Here is a 16,436-nt window from a genome sequence, read left to right as displayed (position 1 = left end):
GACTCTCTTCTGGTTGATGCCTTTAAGTGGATTAGACATAACTCTATTTCAGTCCCACATATCTGGGAGAAGTGACTCAGAAGAAAAGAGGTGTGGACAAACAGCTTTGCGAGTAAAGTCAAAAGTGTAGTGGTAATGAACTGAATGCACAGTCACTGAGTTGGACAGACTGATACAAAGACAGAAGGACATACAGTTGGATGGACAGTTGGATGGACAGTTAAAAAAAAAATATATATATATATATAGATAGATAGAGAGAGAGAGAGAGAGAGAGGATGAGAATGAGAACCCTCACATCCTAGTTGGGGCTTTGAGCTGCTCTACTGTCTGTTTAACTGAATGGGACGGGGATGAGGGATGATCTTAATCGCTCTTCTGACGGAAGCACAGATGGAATGACAGTGAATCGTGCACAGAGACAGAGCTAGAGCTGTAAGATGGAGAAAGAGGCAGGGAATGAGTGTGACAGCTAGCCCGGGAGTAAGGTAATGATGCTATCTCTTCCAACATCCCTCACTATCATTTGTTGAGGGCCCTCAGGGCAGGTAGTTGCGGCTTTTTACATTAGGTGCTTGAGCAACAGCAAGCATAATTCATAGCCATCTTGGGCAAGGAACCCCTGCCAGGCATGAATAGAATGTGCCGTTATCTTAATGCCCACCCTGGGAGGCTGTTTCCCGGCATATGTTTCACCACAGTAAGCCATCCATGACATGGAGAAACCACAGTCCATAGCACAATTCAATCACCATAGATTTCAAACCTGCTTCACATTAGACTAATCCTAGGTTGTAATCAAGAGGGGTGAGAGGAGGGTGAGTCAGGTGTTGCAATGGCTGTCTGCATTTAGCAGAAGTGTGCTGCGCGTGCTAGGCCTACTTCCATCTCTTCAAGGCTGGGCACAAAGACGTTTGCAGAACGTCAACAAAAAGGGAACTGGTGAGAAAGCAAACAGTCGACTCACAAGATCAATGTTTGTGATTGGCAAAGAGAAATACAACTTTGTTTCCTAGCTGTGACCTCCATACTTGTGGTCCTTTACACACGTTGCTATATCACCTGTGTGGTCGTCCATATATGAATTCTCTGCACTGCCACACAGCCTATATTTATTTGCTCCTGTGGCATATGCAGCGTGCATTAAGGTGTCACTGTCGTAGTAGCACACTTTAGTCCCAATGCCGCCCACACTGCTAAACGTGTTCCCATAGCAACGTGGCTTGTTAACTCAGCTCCCTCTTCCCCTCTCCTGTCATTTCCACCAATACACCTGCAGCTCTTGCTAGGGGGCGCCAATGAGACCTCATCAAGGGGACACCAGGGGAGGTTAATCCAACTGGCATTTTAGTGAAATGAGGATGCGTTATAGCTCAGTACTAATTATGTAAAATGCAGCCAGTGGCTCTAATGAACATCACTGTGTCTCTAATTTGTCACACTTTGAGTTGAGAGGGAGGCTATTTGTGAAAAGATTATGCCTCCTGTTCCTTGTAAAACAAGCCGCTCAGTTTCATAAGGAGGCATTGCTCATACACTCCATCGCTGACCTAATGAAGGAATCAATGGCAGGTCTTGCATTTTGCTTTGGGGATGAAGATGAGTAATAGTATTGGATCAATTTGAAATGCCGCGCTGGGACCTCTCCTGCCGCGCTGGGACCTCTCCTGGGCACACACCGTCAGAGTGAATTACAGCACCCATAATATGTCCCTATTACCCACGTCTCTCTCTCTCTCTCCCTCTGTCAGTGCAGCCGCTATACGGCTGCCCCCGTGCCACCTGTCCTGGACTCACTCTTTTCTCCTCCTCAGAGATAAGGCTCGACCAGCTTCCATTGGACACGCCATGCGCAGACCTTTTGATTTGCCGCGGCAAAAACCTTGAATGGGCGACTCTTAGTACGTAGTACCGTCTTAAGACCTCCAGCTACAGTATCGCCGGGGAATGGGGTGGGGGGGCGAAGGAGAGCAAGGGAGGAGAGAGGGGGAAGAGGGGGTGGGGGGCAGCGTGTAGAAGCGAGAGGGAAAAAAGGCACATCCTCTTAGTGTAGGATGAAATGTAGTAAAGCGCCTAAGCCACGCGGGCAAAAAGCAGGTGCTTTTCCTGTTCTGCGCTGTCACTGTGATTTGTCCCCCTGAGCTGTGATTTCCAGGCCCGGCCTACAGACCCCAAAGCGGCCTGAAGGAGCGGAGAGCGTAGCTGGGTAGCTGCCAGCAAGCTTCTGGAGAGAGAGAGAGAGAGAGAGAAAGAGAGTGAGAGAGAGAGGGAGGGAGAGAGAGAGAGTGAGAGAGAGAGATAGAGAGAGAGAGAGAGGAAATGCGATCAGGTGAAAGCGTGCTGGAGATGGAACTAAACAGCTCTGAACAGCTATGGAGTGGAAAGGGGGAGTACAATAGAGGGGGACCGGAGAAAAGGAGTGAAGAGAGGGAGAGAGTGGCGGAGGGAGAGATGGAGTCTTGTCGTGCTTCATCCCATGCCTCCGGGGCCTCTGAGAAAAAAACGTGAACAACGCCTTGCGCTGTTTACGCCGAAGGCCCCGCCAAATAGAGAAGGTGCCAGAGGGGGAAAAAAGGTAAATAGAAAACAGTACAGATGCTCTCCCGCCTCTACTACAAACAGACGAGAGCGCTGTCCAATGCTATCTGAACAGGGCCAAGCCAAAAGGCGCTCAGTCAAAGAGATCTCACAAGCCACACGTTCAAAATAACAACAGTGAAATGACGATGAATGAAAGGCGAAGGCGCCATGCCATTATTTATTCTTGAGATGAAGAGTGATGAGAGTGTGTCATCCTCACCCTCCACGCGATGACACTTTTGTGGCCCTGGGACATGACAGACAGGGTGGACGACGGCTCGCGTGTCTTCGAGTGCTTTACGACCGCGCGTCCCTTACAGTAAGGGGGGCAAATTGAGGATTTATGGGAGTCAGTGGCCACTTTGTCACGGACGGCGTGGTGGTCTCAGTGCCCTATCAAAGACACCGCTATGGGCCTTGGCTATTAACGCCCTCCGCCTTAACCCCCCCCCCGCTGAATGGGCCTGTGACTGCCGAGCCCTGGGGCAGTGCCTGGACGTTGTGATGCCAGCGCCCACTCACACGCGGTACCGGACAGCGGCCGTCTCTGTCACCTCTGGCCATAAATGAGGGCATTGACAGGGAGCGGCGCCTGGGGGGGTGGGTTCTCAGATCCCAGATGTGGTCGCTCCGAGTCATGCTTGATGGCGCTGGCACTTTTAAGGGCAGTGTGTCAGTCTTACTAGAAGGCCATGGTTAGTGAGAGTAAGTAGCCAATGCTAAAGATGGACGCTTGTTTTCAACAATGGTGAGGTCTCTTCAAGGCTCTTTTCCCTAAGGGAATGTGTGTGTGTGTGTGCGTGTGCGTGTGCGTGCGCGTGTGCGTGCGCAATATGCAATGTGTTGTGGATATTCTTGCATTTGAACCTTAGGCTGTATATCCCATGTGAACTGGTGAATGGTCAATGCCTGGATACCCGCTTGTACACCATGAGGAGGGAATGTTGCCCCTCATTGTCACTCCCTTATGGGGGTCCAGTTTTTATGTGTGTGTGTGTGTATGTGTTACAGCAGGATAGCGGATGGCCTGCAGCATTCATTAATGCAGATGCATGCTGATACTCTGTGGAGCGTGTGTGTGTGTGTGTGTGTGTGTGTGTGTGTGTGTGTGTGTGTGTGTGTGTGTGTGTGTGTGTGTGTGTGAGTGTGTGTGTGTGTTGCCGCCACCACCATGGGGAGTGTGACTGGCCTCTTTGTGGCTCTGTGGCCATAAATCGCCCTCCATGCCGTCTCATAACAATGTCCGTCCATAGAGAGAGAATTCAGCAGAGCAGGTGGAGGATGCTAGAGAGTTGAAGTCAGGGTCCCTAGACTCAGCCCAAAACCACCCTTGCCAGCAGCACATATAGACTATTGCAGAATTGCACCCGTCTTCTCTCAGTCCCATAGGTATACACAAGGGAGATTTTATCTTTGTTATGATTAAAGATATTGAGGTTACAGAGGTAATGCACTGGCGTCACACTGGTTCTGTGGTGCATTATAATAGTGTGCATATGATGGCCAATTGACATTGCCTCAAGTCAGTGCAGTCCATTATGTAATCCCCATGGAACAGCTGCAATTACCACAATGACAATTATGTAAATACTCTTTAATCTCACACATCTGTGTGTGTGTGTGTATGTGTGTCTGTTTACGTGTAAAATCGTGTTTATTGTGTGTGTGTGTGTGTGTGTGTGTGCACGCATGCCATATGCATTCGTCTCTTAATCTTTTTATTTCGGTGTTCGGAGTGCGTGTTTTGCTTGCACAACATACAGCCAGCGCTGACTTTCCAGAGGCTGAATGAACCTGTCTCCAAGCCCACGATTTGATTTGATTTTTAAGAAAGTATATTTATGGGGCCTTTCCAAGCTGTCGTGAGGTCCTGATGGTAGGGCGCCGCCTCATGATTGCATTGGCTGACCTTGTCAGGATTCTCTGGTCTCCTCGATGTTATTTGTTTTTCACTACATGTCATTCTGAATGGTAATATACAAGGTGATTTCTAGCCCACCTTTTACTTTAGGACTGCTGGCAAGGTTTTATTGGCTTTCACTGTGACCTTTGAATGAAAAAATAGAAGAAGAAAAAATGTATTTCCATCTTTCTAAATCTTTTTTCACCCCCCCCCCCATCCCCAATGCATTCCCCACAACACCTTTCAACCGACCAACCTCTTGTCTCTGACAGCGGTTGCAATTTGTCACCTTTGTGAAAAGGTAGGGAAATGGCTTTTTGGGTTGGAGAAGATTGTGGGGGAAGGGAAGAATTGGACAGTTTATTTTAAGTGTGCCTTCTTTTGTGGTGATGGGGCGCTGATACCATTCGACTGCACTTCAAACTAATGTGTCTGCAGTTGACTGTAATGATACAAATAGCTATTTTCTACCATCCCATCGTCTCAGAATAGAACCTCTGGCTTTTAGTGTCGTTTATTTTAATTTGGACTGTAAAAGGATGTCTTTTTAACTGTTGTTTCTTTGGGCTGCATTTCACGGTGCCAAGCCTGGAGTGCTGACTGACAAAATGATTCATTTTGAACTAGTGAGATGGCCACAAATTTGCAAAATGTTTTCCACAACATCAAACGCAGCTTGTTTCCTCGTCAGCTAAAGCGGAGCTACAAGATGACCTCATTTTAACTATTGTTTCTAATCCAGGAACAGCGATCTTTTATATAAAGCAGACTCTTACTCATCCCTCTGAAGGATTAATTGAAAAGAATCCTTAATCCAGGAGTCCAAAAGAAAAAAAAAACAATATCACACTCAGATGAGGGACGCACTGTTTCAGCAACTCACCGTGTGTGTGTGTGTGTGTGTATGTGTGTGAAAGGGAAAAGGAGAGAAGGGTAGGCTACATAAGGTGGATTACTCCAGCTGAATCCATGTCCTTTGCTCTGAGCCTTGCGATCCTAAGCTCATTTCACCACACACACACACACACACACACACACACACACACACACAGGCTCACACATACACATACATAAAGCAAGAGATAAATTAAAAACAGAGTTTTAACGGTTTATAATAATCGCCATAAAGCCCTGCGATCATCAGGCGTTCGTGTCTAAGAAGTTAATCTCGTAGGTCAAGTCCGCTTAGCCGAGCCTTGCAGGCCGGGGTAATGGAGACTGACTAATATCCTTGCTAACTGTGGGGATCGATTACTGATTACTGATGTGATTTGCAATGATGTTAGCATTTAGTGCACTTTCCTTTGCGTGAGTTAGCTCTCGTTTAGCCCCGCACCATTAGCAGTCTGCGCTAGCCACGCCATGCTTAAAAAAAAGGCTGCTGGGTCATTTGTGCTTCTCGACCATTATGTCGGGCCCCTAACTAGCCCATCTGGTTATTTACTAATGGCTGTCTGAAGGTTTGTATTGTGCCAGGGTGGTGTAGTGCCTCCGGGCGCTAACAGTTTCTTCACACCCAGGACCAAGACCCAACTGGCCCCAGATATTCTCTCCAAGCGCCCCCAGGCCTGTAAACTCCGTCTGGGGCCCCACGCTGGCTCCTCACCCCCTGCTGCTTTTGTTGTGTTTTATTTTTTCTTCTCCTGTCTCACTGTCAGGGTCCCTGTGCCCTACCAGTTCACATAAGCTGTTTATTATGAGGGCAAGAATAAACGGTACAGTGTGTGTGTGTGTGTATGTGTGTGTGTGTGTGACACAAACCTTTATGGTCTCTGATTTATTACCGGCATCAGTGCCAGTGACACGCCTTGGTATTGCTTTGCTGAGGGAAGAACGTCAGGGAAGCTGTCTCCTGGAAATCAAATCTCTTCCCTGTCTCTTTTCACCGCACTGCTCTAGTTGGCATGAAAGCCTTAGCTGATGAAAGTCTTGACTGTGTGACTTTGTCTGTTTGTGTATATGTGTGTGTGTGTGTGTGTGTGTGTGTGTGTGTGTGTGTGCGTGTGTGCGTGTGTGTGTGTGTGTGTCGTGTACAAGTTTGTGTTGTCAGAATGCTCGACAGTGTGTGGTGGGCAGGTTTATTAAGTATATGTGTGTTTGTGTAAGGGTGGACTTTGGACTTTGCATGTCTATCCACAGGGGAGGGTCCCCAGCATCTTGATTTAGGGTACTGAGGCGTGCGCTCCTGTTTCAGTGGCTGCTTCATAAATAACCCAGGAGAGATGGGGCCCTTTAAACATACAGCAATGACCTCTCAGCTTTTTCTTTTTATCACTGCCAGTTCAGCAACGGTGAATAACTCCATTCACAAGGACGAGGACCAAAAAGAAAGAAAGATGGAGGGAAGAGACATGAGAGCAAGAGAGAGAGAGAGAGATAGGAAGAGCAAGGCGCACAGAGAGAGAGATATGAGAAGAAGGTGGTCCATGGAGAGAAGGCATTCTAGACCATGGGGTGAAAGAGGGAGTAGTTCCCTTTTCACAGATGGAGCAAAAGACAGAATCAGAGATGCAGGAGAGGTGCAGGAGGAGGATCAAGATGGAGAGAGAGAAAGAGAGAGCAGAGAGGAAGAGTGTCAGAGAAAACCTGTGCGTCTGTGGAAACAACTGTCACCCCCCACCCCCAGTCTTTTATTAACAGCTCTAAGAGGAAGCTTTCCGCTAATGTTGTGGAGTATTAACTAATTGTTTGATTAATTAGTGATTCAGACACTCTCTTCTTTTGTGTTTAGCATGTCCCGGAAATTAGCTCACAAATGTTAATGTCCTTGACGTCGAGTGAGGGTTGCTAATCTTTCATGCTTGTTGCCTGTGCGTCTGCGTGAAGCTTGCTAATGGCCGTGATGTCTCGATGGTTGCCCAGTGAGCATGCGGCACCGAAACAGACTCAGACAAATTTGGAAAAAGCCATTTAATTAGCAGTCCAATTCTTCTGCGTGGCTTCCTGTGAGAGCGACGTGCTCTTGAGCAGAGGATTCATCACCGTCATGGTAATGAGGCCGCCGGCTGGAGAGGAGACTTGGCCACAGGAAGCATCCGGGAGTGTAACGCAATAAGGGGCTGATGACGGCCCTCGTAGTGGCCCTTCAGCAACCTCGGTTAATGCTATCAAACCAGCCTTATCTGTGCTGATAACGCAGCCATAGCGAGTTGGGCCAGTGTTAGTCTGCATCGGTGCCAAGATCCAAGAAAGCAAGTAAGATGGGAGTAGGGAGCACTCTGTGTGTGTGTGTGTGTGTGTGTGTGTGTGTGTGTGTGTGTGTGCCAAGATACCCTGCGAGCCTAACCCCTTAAGAGAATATCACATCAGTGTTGGATGCATGGTCTGTTGTGGCCTGAATCCAAATGCATTTCATTCTCCTGCACAAAGCAAGAGCAAATTCTTGGCATGCCGTGTTGGGGGGTAGAAGTGTATGAATGAGAAAGAGAAACGGACTGAGAGAGGGAGCAAGACATGAAGAGAGAAAGAGAGAGGGAGTACAAGGGAAAGGGATGAACCTCTATCCTTGAACCCAGGCCCACTAAGGAGGATTACAGTCTCTCTGAAGAGAGAGAGACAGAGGGAAAGAGAGAGAGAGAGAGATAGGCAGACAGACGAAATTCAGAGGAGGAGGGAAAATAGAGGGAGCGAGAGGACAGGCAGATGTCAACATGTTTCTCAGATCTGCCGGATTTGCCTGGGCAGCTTTTGGGCCCCGGCCAGCACTTTGAAATCAACTTCAACCGACGGGAAAATCCGCAGCTTCATGAAGTCGGCCGGAATTGCCAACATGCAGCCACAACACCCCACCCCCCCAACACACACACACATGCACAAAACGTCAGTATCCACAGCTATTACGTTTGAATTGATTTACCCATCATCGTTAACAAGGTACTCATCAGCTGCTGCTGGTGATGAGGTTTGACCCCTCTGGGCTTCCATTTGGTTTATCTGCCAACAATCTGTGGTGACACTTGCCTGTGCCTGACGCCGGCCTGACTATCACTGGCGCGTAATTAGGGTGACCTTTAGTGTCCCTCCGTGGACACTGTAGCGTAACTCTTGTGCGGCAGCTTTAAGGTGTGCAGTGATGTCGAGCCTGCAGGCGCACCCAAGTGATAATTAAACTGCACAAATCTCTTCTGCTCCAATGTAAACAGCACTTCTAGTCCCTCTCCCCCTGACCTCCCTTAGCATGATCTTCATTATCCACACACACACACACACACACACACACACACACACACACACACACACACACACACACACACACACACAGTTGTATTGCATCTGTCCAATGAGCTCCTGTGACAGTTTGCTGAGGCAGTAATGACACACCCACTGGAGTGCTTAACTGATAATTAAACGACACAAAAAATTCCCCTCCTCCTCTCGGATGTAAACGCCCGTCCTCCTCCTCCTTCTCCGCTCTCCTCCCCCTACAGTGTCCCGCATTCTTGCTAGTTTGCCCCACATTCTCCAGTCCCCCACACCAGAGATGAGACCCACCCCCCTCTCTCTCATTGCCCCTGCCCCGAACCCCCCACATCTGTGCAGGGGTGGTAGCAGGGCAAAGCAGCTTGAGTCGGGTCTCCATTAATGAGTCCGGAAAAAGTGGATGTGTGCGTGTGTGTGTGTGTGTTTGCGTGTGTGTATGTTTGTGTTTATGTGTGCGTGTGTGTGTGTTTATGTGTGTGTGTTTGCGTGCATGTATGTTTGTGTGTGTGTGTGTATGTGTGTGTGTTTGCGTGCATGTATGTTTGTGTGTGTGTGCGTGTGTGTGTGTGTTTAAGACCTGCATAATGAAAGCTGAATGAAGTCCACTGTCCCTGAGATAATGCTCTTAGCAAAGCCGAGTGGTGGATCAGCCTGGCTTGCTATGGTTACAACAACCCCCACCATCCCTATCCCATCCCCATTCCCCAAGCCCAACAAAGACCAGAGCTATCCTACTGTCTGATGAGATTTTGGGGGAGGAGGTTGGGATGTGGGGGGTGGGGGGGCTGGATGTTGGATGCTTTGCGTTGTTGGATTGATGTATTTTCGGGCAGACGCTCACTTGGGGGATTTTGACCTCATTGGCAGAGTAAAATATTTGTGTATATTTGTGTCGAGGGTGTGTGTGTGTGTGTGTGTGTGTGTGTGTGTGTGTGTGTGTGTGTGTGTTAGTTAGCTGTGTTGTGGTGCTGTTTGTTTTGGCAAAGGTGATGTTGTTAGCGGGGTTGACTGCAGAGGGATTACCACGTGTGTCAGCATGTGTAACCTGTTTGCATTTGCTCTGTTGACCAGCACGCAGTGTGTCAATAAGTTTAGGACATTTTGTCAACGCGGCCTCAGAAACGGAACATCCATTTGATTTAACCCCCTCATTCTCAAGGGACGTTTTAAAAATACACACGCATGCTCTTGCGGGCGGCTGGCAGTGCATTGCCTCAGCCATTGGGAGTCCCCTGGAGGCGTGCTTGACCTGCGGGTTGTTTTTCTGATGCATGGTTACTCAGAGACATGAATAGATTTTAGCACTTTTGCAGGATCGAGTAGCCGTTCCCTGTGACTTCTAACAGAACACCACCTGTAAGGGTGAGAAACTCCTACACCACAAAGTCTCTCAGTTTTTTCTCGTCTCTCTTTTTCCTTCTCACATAAAATATATTCAGTCTTTGTGTGTGTGTGTGTGTGTGTTTGTGAGTGTGTGTATGTATGCATGTATGTACAGTATGTGCTTGTTTTTGTTACTACTCCTTGCCTTTTCACCTTTCTATTCTTATCTTGGTTGCTGTGTGTCAAGTCAGTTCTGGCATTGTCCTTATTTGGATGTTAATGGTATTTGATTTCATAGCCTGACTTGCACTGATATTTTAGCCGTGACAAGAGTTTTGTTAGCACAAATAGTTTCGTGATTGGGAGATAGTGTCCTAATTACCGTTTCTGACTTTGTTGTGTTTTTTAATCCTCTGTCAATGAGAGGATTTGGCTTTTGGTATCGCAGTGGCATGTGTGGTTCAGTTAACCCATGAGGCGTTGCGAAATGCAATACTGTGTTTCGTGTTCTCTCTACTGCGTACTCTACCCACTCTCCAAAACAAGCAGGCAGACACAGACATACAGACAGACAGGCAGATGGACAGACAGGCAGGCAGGCAGAGAGACAGACAGACAAACAAACAGGTTCTCTCTCAGGAACATGATCTTCCACTGAAGCCAGAGATGACATGACATGCTTGCCACATCAAACATCCACTCCTCTGCTCTTTCTCTCCCATGTAACCTTGATAAGTGCATTCTACCTGTTTGGCAAGTTGGGGCTTAGACACCAACAGGAGTGAAGGATGATCAATATATCTCTCTCTCTCTCTCTCTCTCTCTCTATCCCTCCATCTCTGTCTCTTTTTCACGGAGCCAAACTTATTTGTAATGCTTGCTTCTCTGTCTCGCTGGTAAACAAGTTAACGTCTCGCTCTAATTTGGGCAGCCGTAGTTCAGAGACGTTAATGCAATTTGTCTTTCTCCTCATGTGAGGCTTTTCTTGCTGGCAGTATGGGTCCCTGGCAAGACAAAGCAAGACGACCAAAAAAAAAAAACACCAAACAAAAGAACTGGTAAACCATAAATATCCAATTATTTCCCGAGCGAAACACTGGCAGTCTAATCTCGAACCGCGCTGTGTTATTTTCCCCCTCCACGTTTTCCTAGAGACACTGAGTGAGCTTGCAAGTGAGTATGTGGCACCAAACATGAATTCATTAGCACCCTTTGATGTATTCACTCAGCATGTGGTCTCTTTTTTTCTAATAGGAGTTGCATGTGTGTATGTGTGTGTGTGTGAGTGGCTGTGTGTTGTCACTGTTACTCGGTGCGGGTGTTGCGCGTGTCAGGGAGATATCTGGGGGGTCTGATTTGGCCTCCGCTTGGCTACCTCCACGACAAGCACGTATCCCCCACCCACCCTCGATGTGTCAGGGCAGTGGAGGTCACGCTGCTGGGGCCTCCACTGTCACACAGCCCCCACAAAGTCCATCCAACTGGCATCAGCGCCAAGGCTAGCTGGCCACATCAACTGCCACTCGGGAAAGGGGGTGACGGAGGGATGGGTGGTGGTTTCCTACTGGATTAGCCAATCATAAGCTCCTTTGCTGGAGTGCGCTGCCTAGGCTACATGATTAGCAGCTCTGGCTAGCTGACTCTTTGGATAGCCATCCATATCACTTTATGGTTCTCTTATCCAATCTCAGGGAGGGAGGCCATGCCAAAACATGCAATTTAGCTCATAAGCATTCTCTCTTAGTCAGAAGTGCTTTTAAACTGTTAAGTGTTATGTGCAGAGAAAAACAAAACAACAGTTCAACTCATTAGCAGGATCTTTTAAAAGAGCTTTGCCCTATTTATGAGTTGGCCTTATGGCTTTGGCTTATATTTTTTACACTAACAGGCCCCAGTTTTGGGAACTTTCCTCATTGTTTTGTGTCATTTCTTTTCTTTTTCCTCGTCCTCTGCATGTGTTCTTCCCCATCCAGCTGTGCTCCAAGCCGTGTCGAGAGATAGCAGTGGGGTGGATTGGGATAAATGGAGCGATGGAATATTCCGGGCGCCGTGATGTATGAGACGGCAAGCAGCCGACAGAGCTCCGGCTTTAATTAATGACACCCGATGATGGGCGAGGGGGAAGACAAATAGGAGCTAAACGAGACCCCCCGATGGGCGGGATAATTAAGTGCCACCGAGCAACTCGAGTCACGACTTGTGGTTTTGGGTGAAAGTGCCTCGAAGGAGTCGTTATAGTGTGGGTTTAAGACGCTGCTCTGTTTGTATCTATACGTAGGTTTTCAAGAATAGTGTACATGTTTGTGTGTGAGCATGACGGCGTGAGAGTGTGAATTCTTGCAAATCTTGAGCATTAGGGAACATTACTCCCCCACAGGTAAATTGCATGCAGTGCTTTGGTCATCGTCTCTCTCTCTCTCCCCCTCTCTCCCCTCATTGATGAGTAATGACTTGGCCTGTGTGTATTTCCAGGCTGAGTCGTGAGAGCTGTGACCTTTCCACACCATTGTGTGTTTGCTCTCTTCTCTGCCCCTCTCTTGCCCTCTTTAGACTTTGATCATCATTGCTCTATTTGCCTTTCCTTCTGCGCGCACACAGATTTGGCCCAAATCCGCTCACCACCCAGGACTGCCTTTCAAGGAAGCATTATTAAGCACCATGGTAACCGAGAGAGAGAGAAAAAGAGAGAGCGAATGATATAGTCTTTCTTTCATTTAACAGTCATAGGCTAGTTGTCCAGCAAGGCTTTCAGGAATCTCAGAGCTCCCCAGAGCTCTTGCACTTTGCAGTCAAGTTATAGTAGGCTATCAGCACCCTTCCCAGTTTACAGCGATTTGGTTTGAGCTCTGAAGCAGCTCAGCTACACATGGCCCAATCCAAATCATGACAGTAGTGCTTATTCCTTCCTTCGTCCTCACTTCTTAGGACTCCTGCACCTAATTCCTCAAGGAGTAATGGATCCCTTGCACTCTGTCCTTGCCATGCACTTTAGCATAGCAATGTGTTTTTGCTATTCATTCTGTGCACGTAAACCAAAGTGCTAGCGTACCACTATGTCCTTGTGAATTCACCATGGACATTGAATGTTACCCAGTCGGCATAGCCACTGTACAGTGGGAAATTCTCACTCACCTTAAGCGATGCGCTAGTAACAGATGCTAGCATGGGTTTTAGCCTCCTTCCTAGCATGGCTGCCTCCTATGAGGTTGGGAGTTAATTTGTACCCGAGCATGCTGCTGTGTGTCCTTGCCATTCAATCTGTGCCTGGGCTAGCGCAATGTGTGGCTAATGTGAGTGGGTGAAATCCCATGGAATGCACTGCAGGTAAAGGCCTGTGTTCAAATGGAGATTGTTAGGGGGGGAAAAAAATTAAAAAAGACCCTTGTTGTGAGTCATCACAGAGCTCATCCCCATGGTGGACGCCACAGTGCTCACAAGGCAGAGGTGTGGAGAGCTGCATCAGCTGCCGAATGTGCTTCAAGCACTTCAGCTGTACCTAGGAGAGAGAGAGAGGGAGAGAGAGAGAGAGACAGTGTTGCTAGCTCATCAGGGTTGCTAGCTCATCAGGGTCCTGTGAGATGTGCATGTATTTGTGTATGTGTGTGTGTGTGTGTGTGTGTGTGTGTGTGTGTGTGTGTGTGTGTGTGAATGCAAACATGTGGGTGAGACTCTCCTTGGAAACACGCACTCCTGAAATCCATCAGCAGCGAGCAGCAGACTCAGGTCAGGGGGGAATGCTAATGAGCTGGCGTTGCTCCTGAGACTGCCAGGGTCTGGAGAAAAGGACTCATTCATTTCCTCTTTGTGTGTGTGTGTGTGTGTGTGTGTGTGTTTGTTTACGAATGTGCCTAGGTGCGTGTTTGTGTGCAGGAGTGTGACTGCATATGTGGGTTTTTGGTTTGGGCATGTGTCTGTGTACAGATTTAAGGCATAAAATCTATGATAGGGTGCATGTGTTTATGTGTGTGTTGATTTGTGCATTTGTGCATTGTTTTGTGTAATAAACGTGGTTCCTATCAAGAGTTTACCATCCTGGCAGTGCTTGTGTGTATGAAATGTTGCTTGTGTGACTGCATGCTGTGTCTGTATTTGAAACTAGACCATTTGGACGTGCGAGAGTTTACTACACTCGGTTGGGCACGAATACGAGGGAGTGTTTTGTGTTTTTTTCCCCTGTTCAGTCACTTACCAGCAGGCCATCACTAAAGCCCCCGACAAACGAGTCAGAAGATGAGCGCAAAAACTCATTTCCTCCCCTCCTCATTACCCCTTTGCTTTTTCTGCACTCACCAGCACTTCTGCCTAATTGGCCCAGCGGTCCCAATTTCGCACATAAAGAATGCAGGCAAGCGTGTGTGTGTCTGTTTGTCTTCGAGGTCCATCTCTTACTCTGCAGTGTCAGCAGGTGAGTGAGTGAGTGAGTGAGTGAGAGAGAGAGAAAGAGACAGAGAGAGGGAGGGAAGAGAGAAGGAAGGAAAGAGGGAGAGAGAGGGAGGCACTATCTGGAGCTAAGATGGAAAATGGCCGGAGCATGCAAATCACACGCTGCGACCGAAAATCAATTAAGCGGCTGCAAGGTCCGGCTGTGAGGTCCAGGGTCCACGCAGGGAAACGGCACGCAGCCCCACTGACATCTCCCGGGGGCCATGCATTATCCCGCCGAGAGGCGTCTCTGTTCCTGGCAGTGCTTCCCCTCGCCTGAGCTGGCCTTTCCCCACCCCTGTCTAATTGCCGGCGCTTTATGAAATGGCTACAAATTGTCATGTGGCGGAGAGAGGGCGGCTGACATTTCGGGGGCATCTCTCCCTCCCCGCCCGCCCGCCCGCCCGTCGGCCCCCCTCTCTCTCCCCATGTCTCATCTCAGCTCGTCGTCGCCTCTTGTTCTGTCATCTCCCCAGAGCAGACAGCGTAGTGCTCCCGACGTATGCGTGGGAAAAAAAGAGGCTTTAATGTCAAGCATGATTGAGCACATCTCACAAATGTTCACATTGGTGCTATTGTGAGAGATAGAGAGAGCAGAAAAAAAAAATCTTACGTGTGTGTGTGTGTGTGTTTTTTTCCATCTCTGCAGGCACAGAATGTTCTCAACCTCCAGAGTGGCCTGAAACGAGGAACGTGCGCTGAGAGCACTGGACCGAGATCGACTCTTCCCCCTCCCCCTCCTACGCCACCACAGACTCTTGGACCATGGCATCCACCGCGAGGAAATGGACCTTTTTGATCTCTTGCTACTTCCTGTCCATGCTGGCGCTCCCTCTGTCCGCTTCCCATCACCAGACCCCCACCATCACCGCCGGTGACGACGACTACCACACGTTTCACTCCGAGAACTCGGAGATGACCTTTAACCACCTCGTCGTGGACAAACGGAACGGCAACGTGTACTTGGGTGCGGTCAACCGTATCTACAAACTCTCGGCCCGCCTGGAGGTGCAGGTGTCCCACCAGACGGGGCCCGACGAGGACAACCGCGACTGCTACCCGCCGCGCATCGTCCAGTCCTGCAGCGAGCCGCTAACGCTGACCAACAACATCAATAAGATGCTGCTGATGGACTACCGCGAGAACCGGCTGCTGGCCTGTGGTAGCCTCTACCAGGGCATCTGCAAGCTGCTGCGGCTGGACGATCTCTTCAAACTGGGCGAGCCCTTCCACAAGAAGGAGCACTACCTGTCCGGCGTCAACGAGAGCGGCTCGGTCTACGGCGTCATCGTGTCGTACTCGGGCGCCGCCACCGACAAGCTCTTCGTGGCCACCGCGGTGGACGGCAAGCCCGAGTACTTCCCCACCATCTCCAGCCGCAAGCTGGAGCGCAACTCCGAGGAGGACGGCATGTTCGCGTACGTCTTCCACGACGAGTTTGTGGCGTCCATGATCAAGATACCCTCGGACACCTTCACCGTGGTGCCCGACTTCGACATCTACTACATCTACGGCTTCAGCAGTGGCAACTTCGTCTACTTCCTCACGCTACAGCCGGAGATGGGCGGCAGCTCAACCGCTGGTTCTTCGGCCGCTGGCCGCGAGCAGGTCTACACGTCCAAGCTGGTGCGCCTCTGCAAGGACGACCGGGCCTTCAACTCCTACGTGGAAGTGCCGCTGGGCTGCGTCAAGGGCGGGATCGAGTACCGGCTCCTGGCGGCCCTACCCTGTCAAGGCGGCTCCATCCTGAAAGCGGCGCTTCTTCGCTGGCGTGGGGGCCCAACGGCAGGCGTGCCAGTCTTCTCCAAGGGCCAGAGCGCCCGGCCCGGGGAGGCGTCCACGGTCGACACATCGTCTTAGCCCTCGCGGAGATCAGCGCATCAAGGACCGCCTGCAGTCCTGCTACAAAGGGGAAGGGACACTGGACCTGGCCTGGCTTAAGGTCAAGGACATCCCTTGCAGCAGTGCGGTGAGTCTGATGACCTTTACTTGCTGTGGTTAAAAAGTT

At 49.3% G+C, this 16,436-nt stretch overlaps 1 protein-coding gene across 1 annotated transcript in view; it reads left to right on the top strand.

Moving 5' to 3' along the window:
* plxna4 (plexin A4) overlaps positions 1–16,436 on the top strand; it is a 260,400-nt gene that overhangs the window by 4,690 nt on the left and 239,274 nt on the right. The window contains 2 exon segments of the mRNA XM_048268791.1: positions 15,078–16,281; positions 16,283–16,397. Coding sequence (XP_048124748.1) covers positions 15,194–16,281; positions 16,283–16,397 — 1,203 coding nt within the window. The 5' untranslated portion in view covers positions 15,078–15,193.

This window comes from Alosa alosa, chromosome 17, assembly GCF_017589495.1.
Source record: "Alosa alosa isolate M-15738 ecotype Scorff River chromosome 17, AALO_Geno_1.1, whole genome shotgun sequence".
Classification (NCBI taxonomy): Eukaryota; Metazoa; Chordata; class Actinopteri; order Clupeiformes; family Clupeidae; genus Alosa; species Alosa alosa.
Note: the sequence above shows the minus strand (reverse complement) of the source record. Positions and strands in the feature narration are given on the sequence as shown.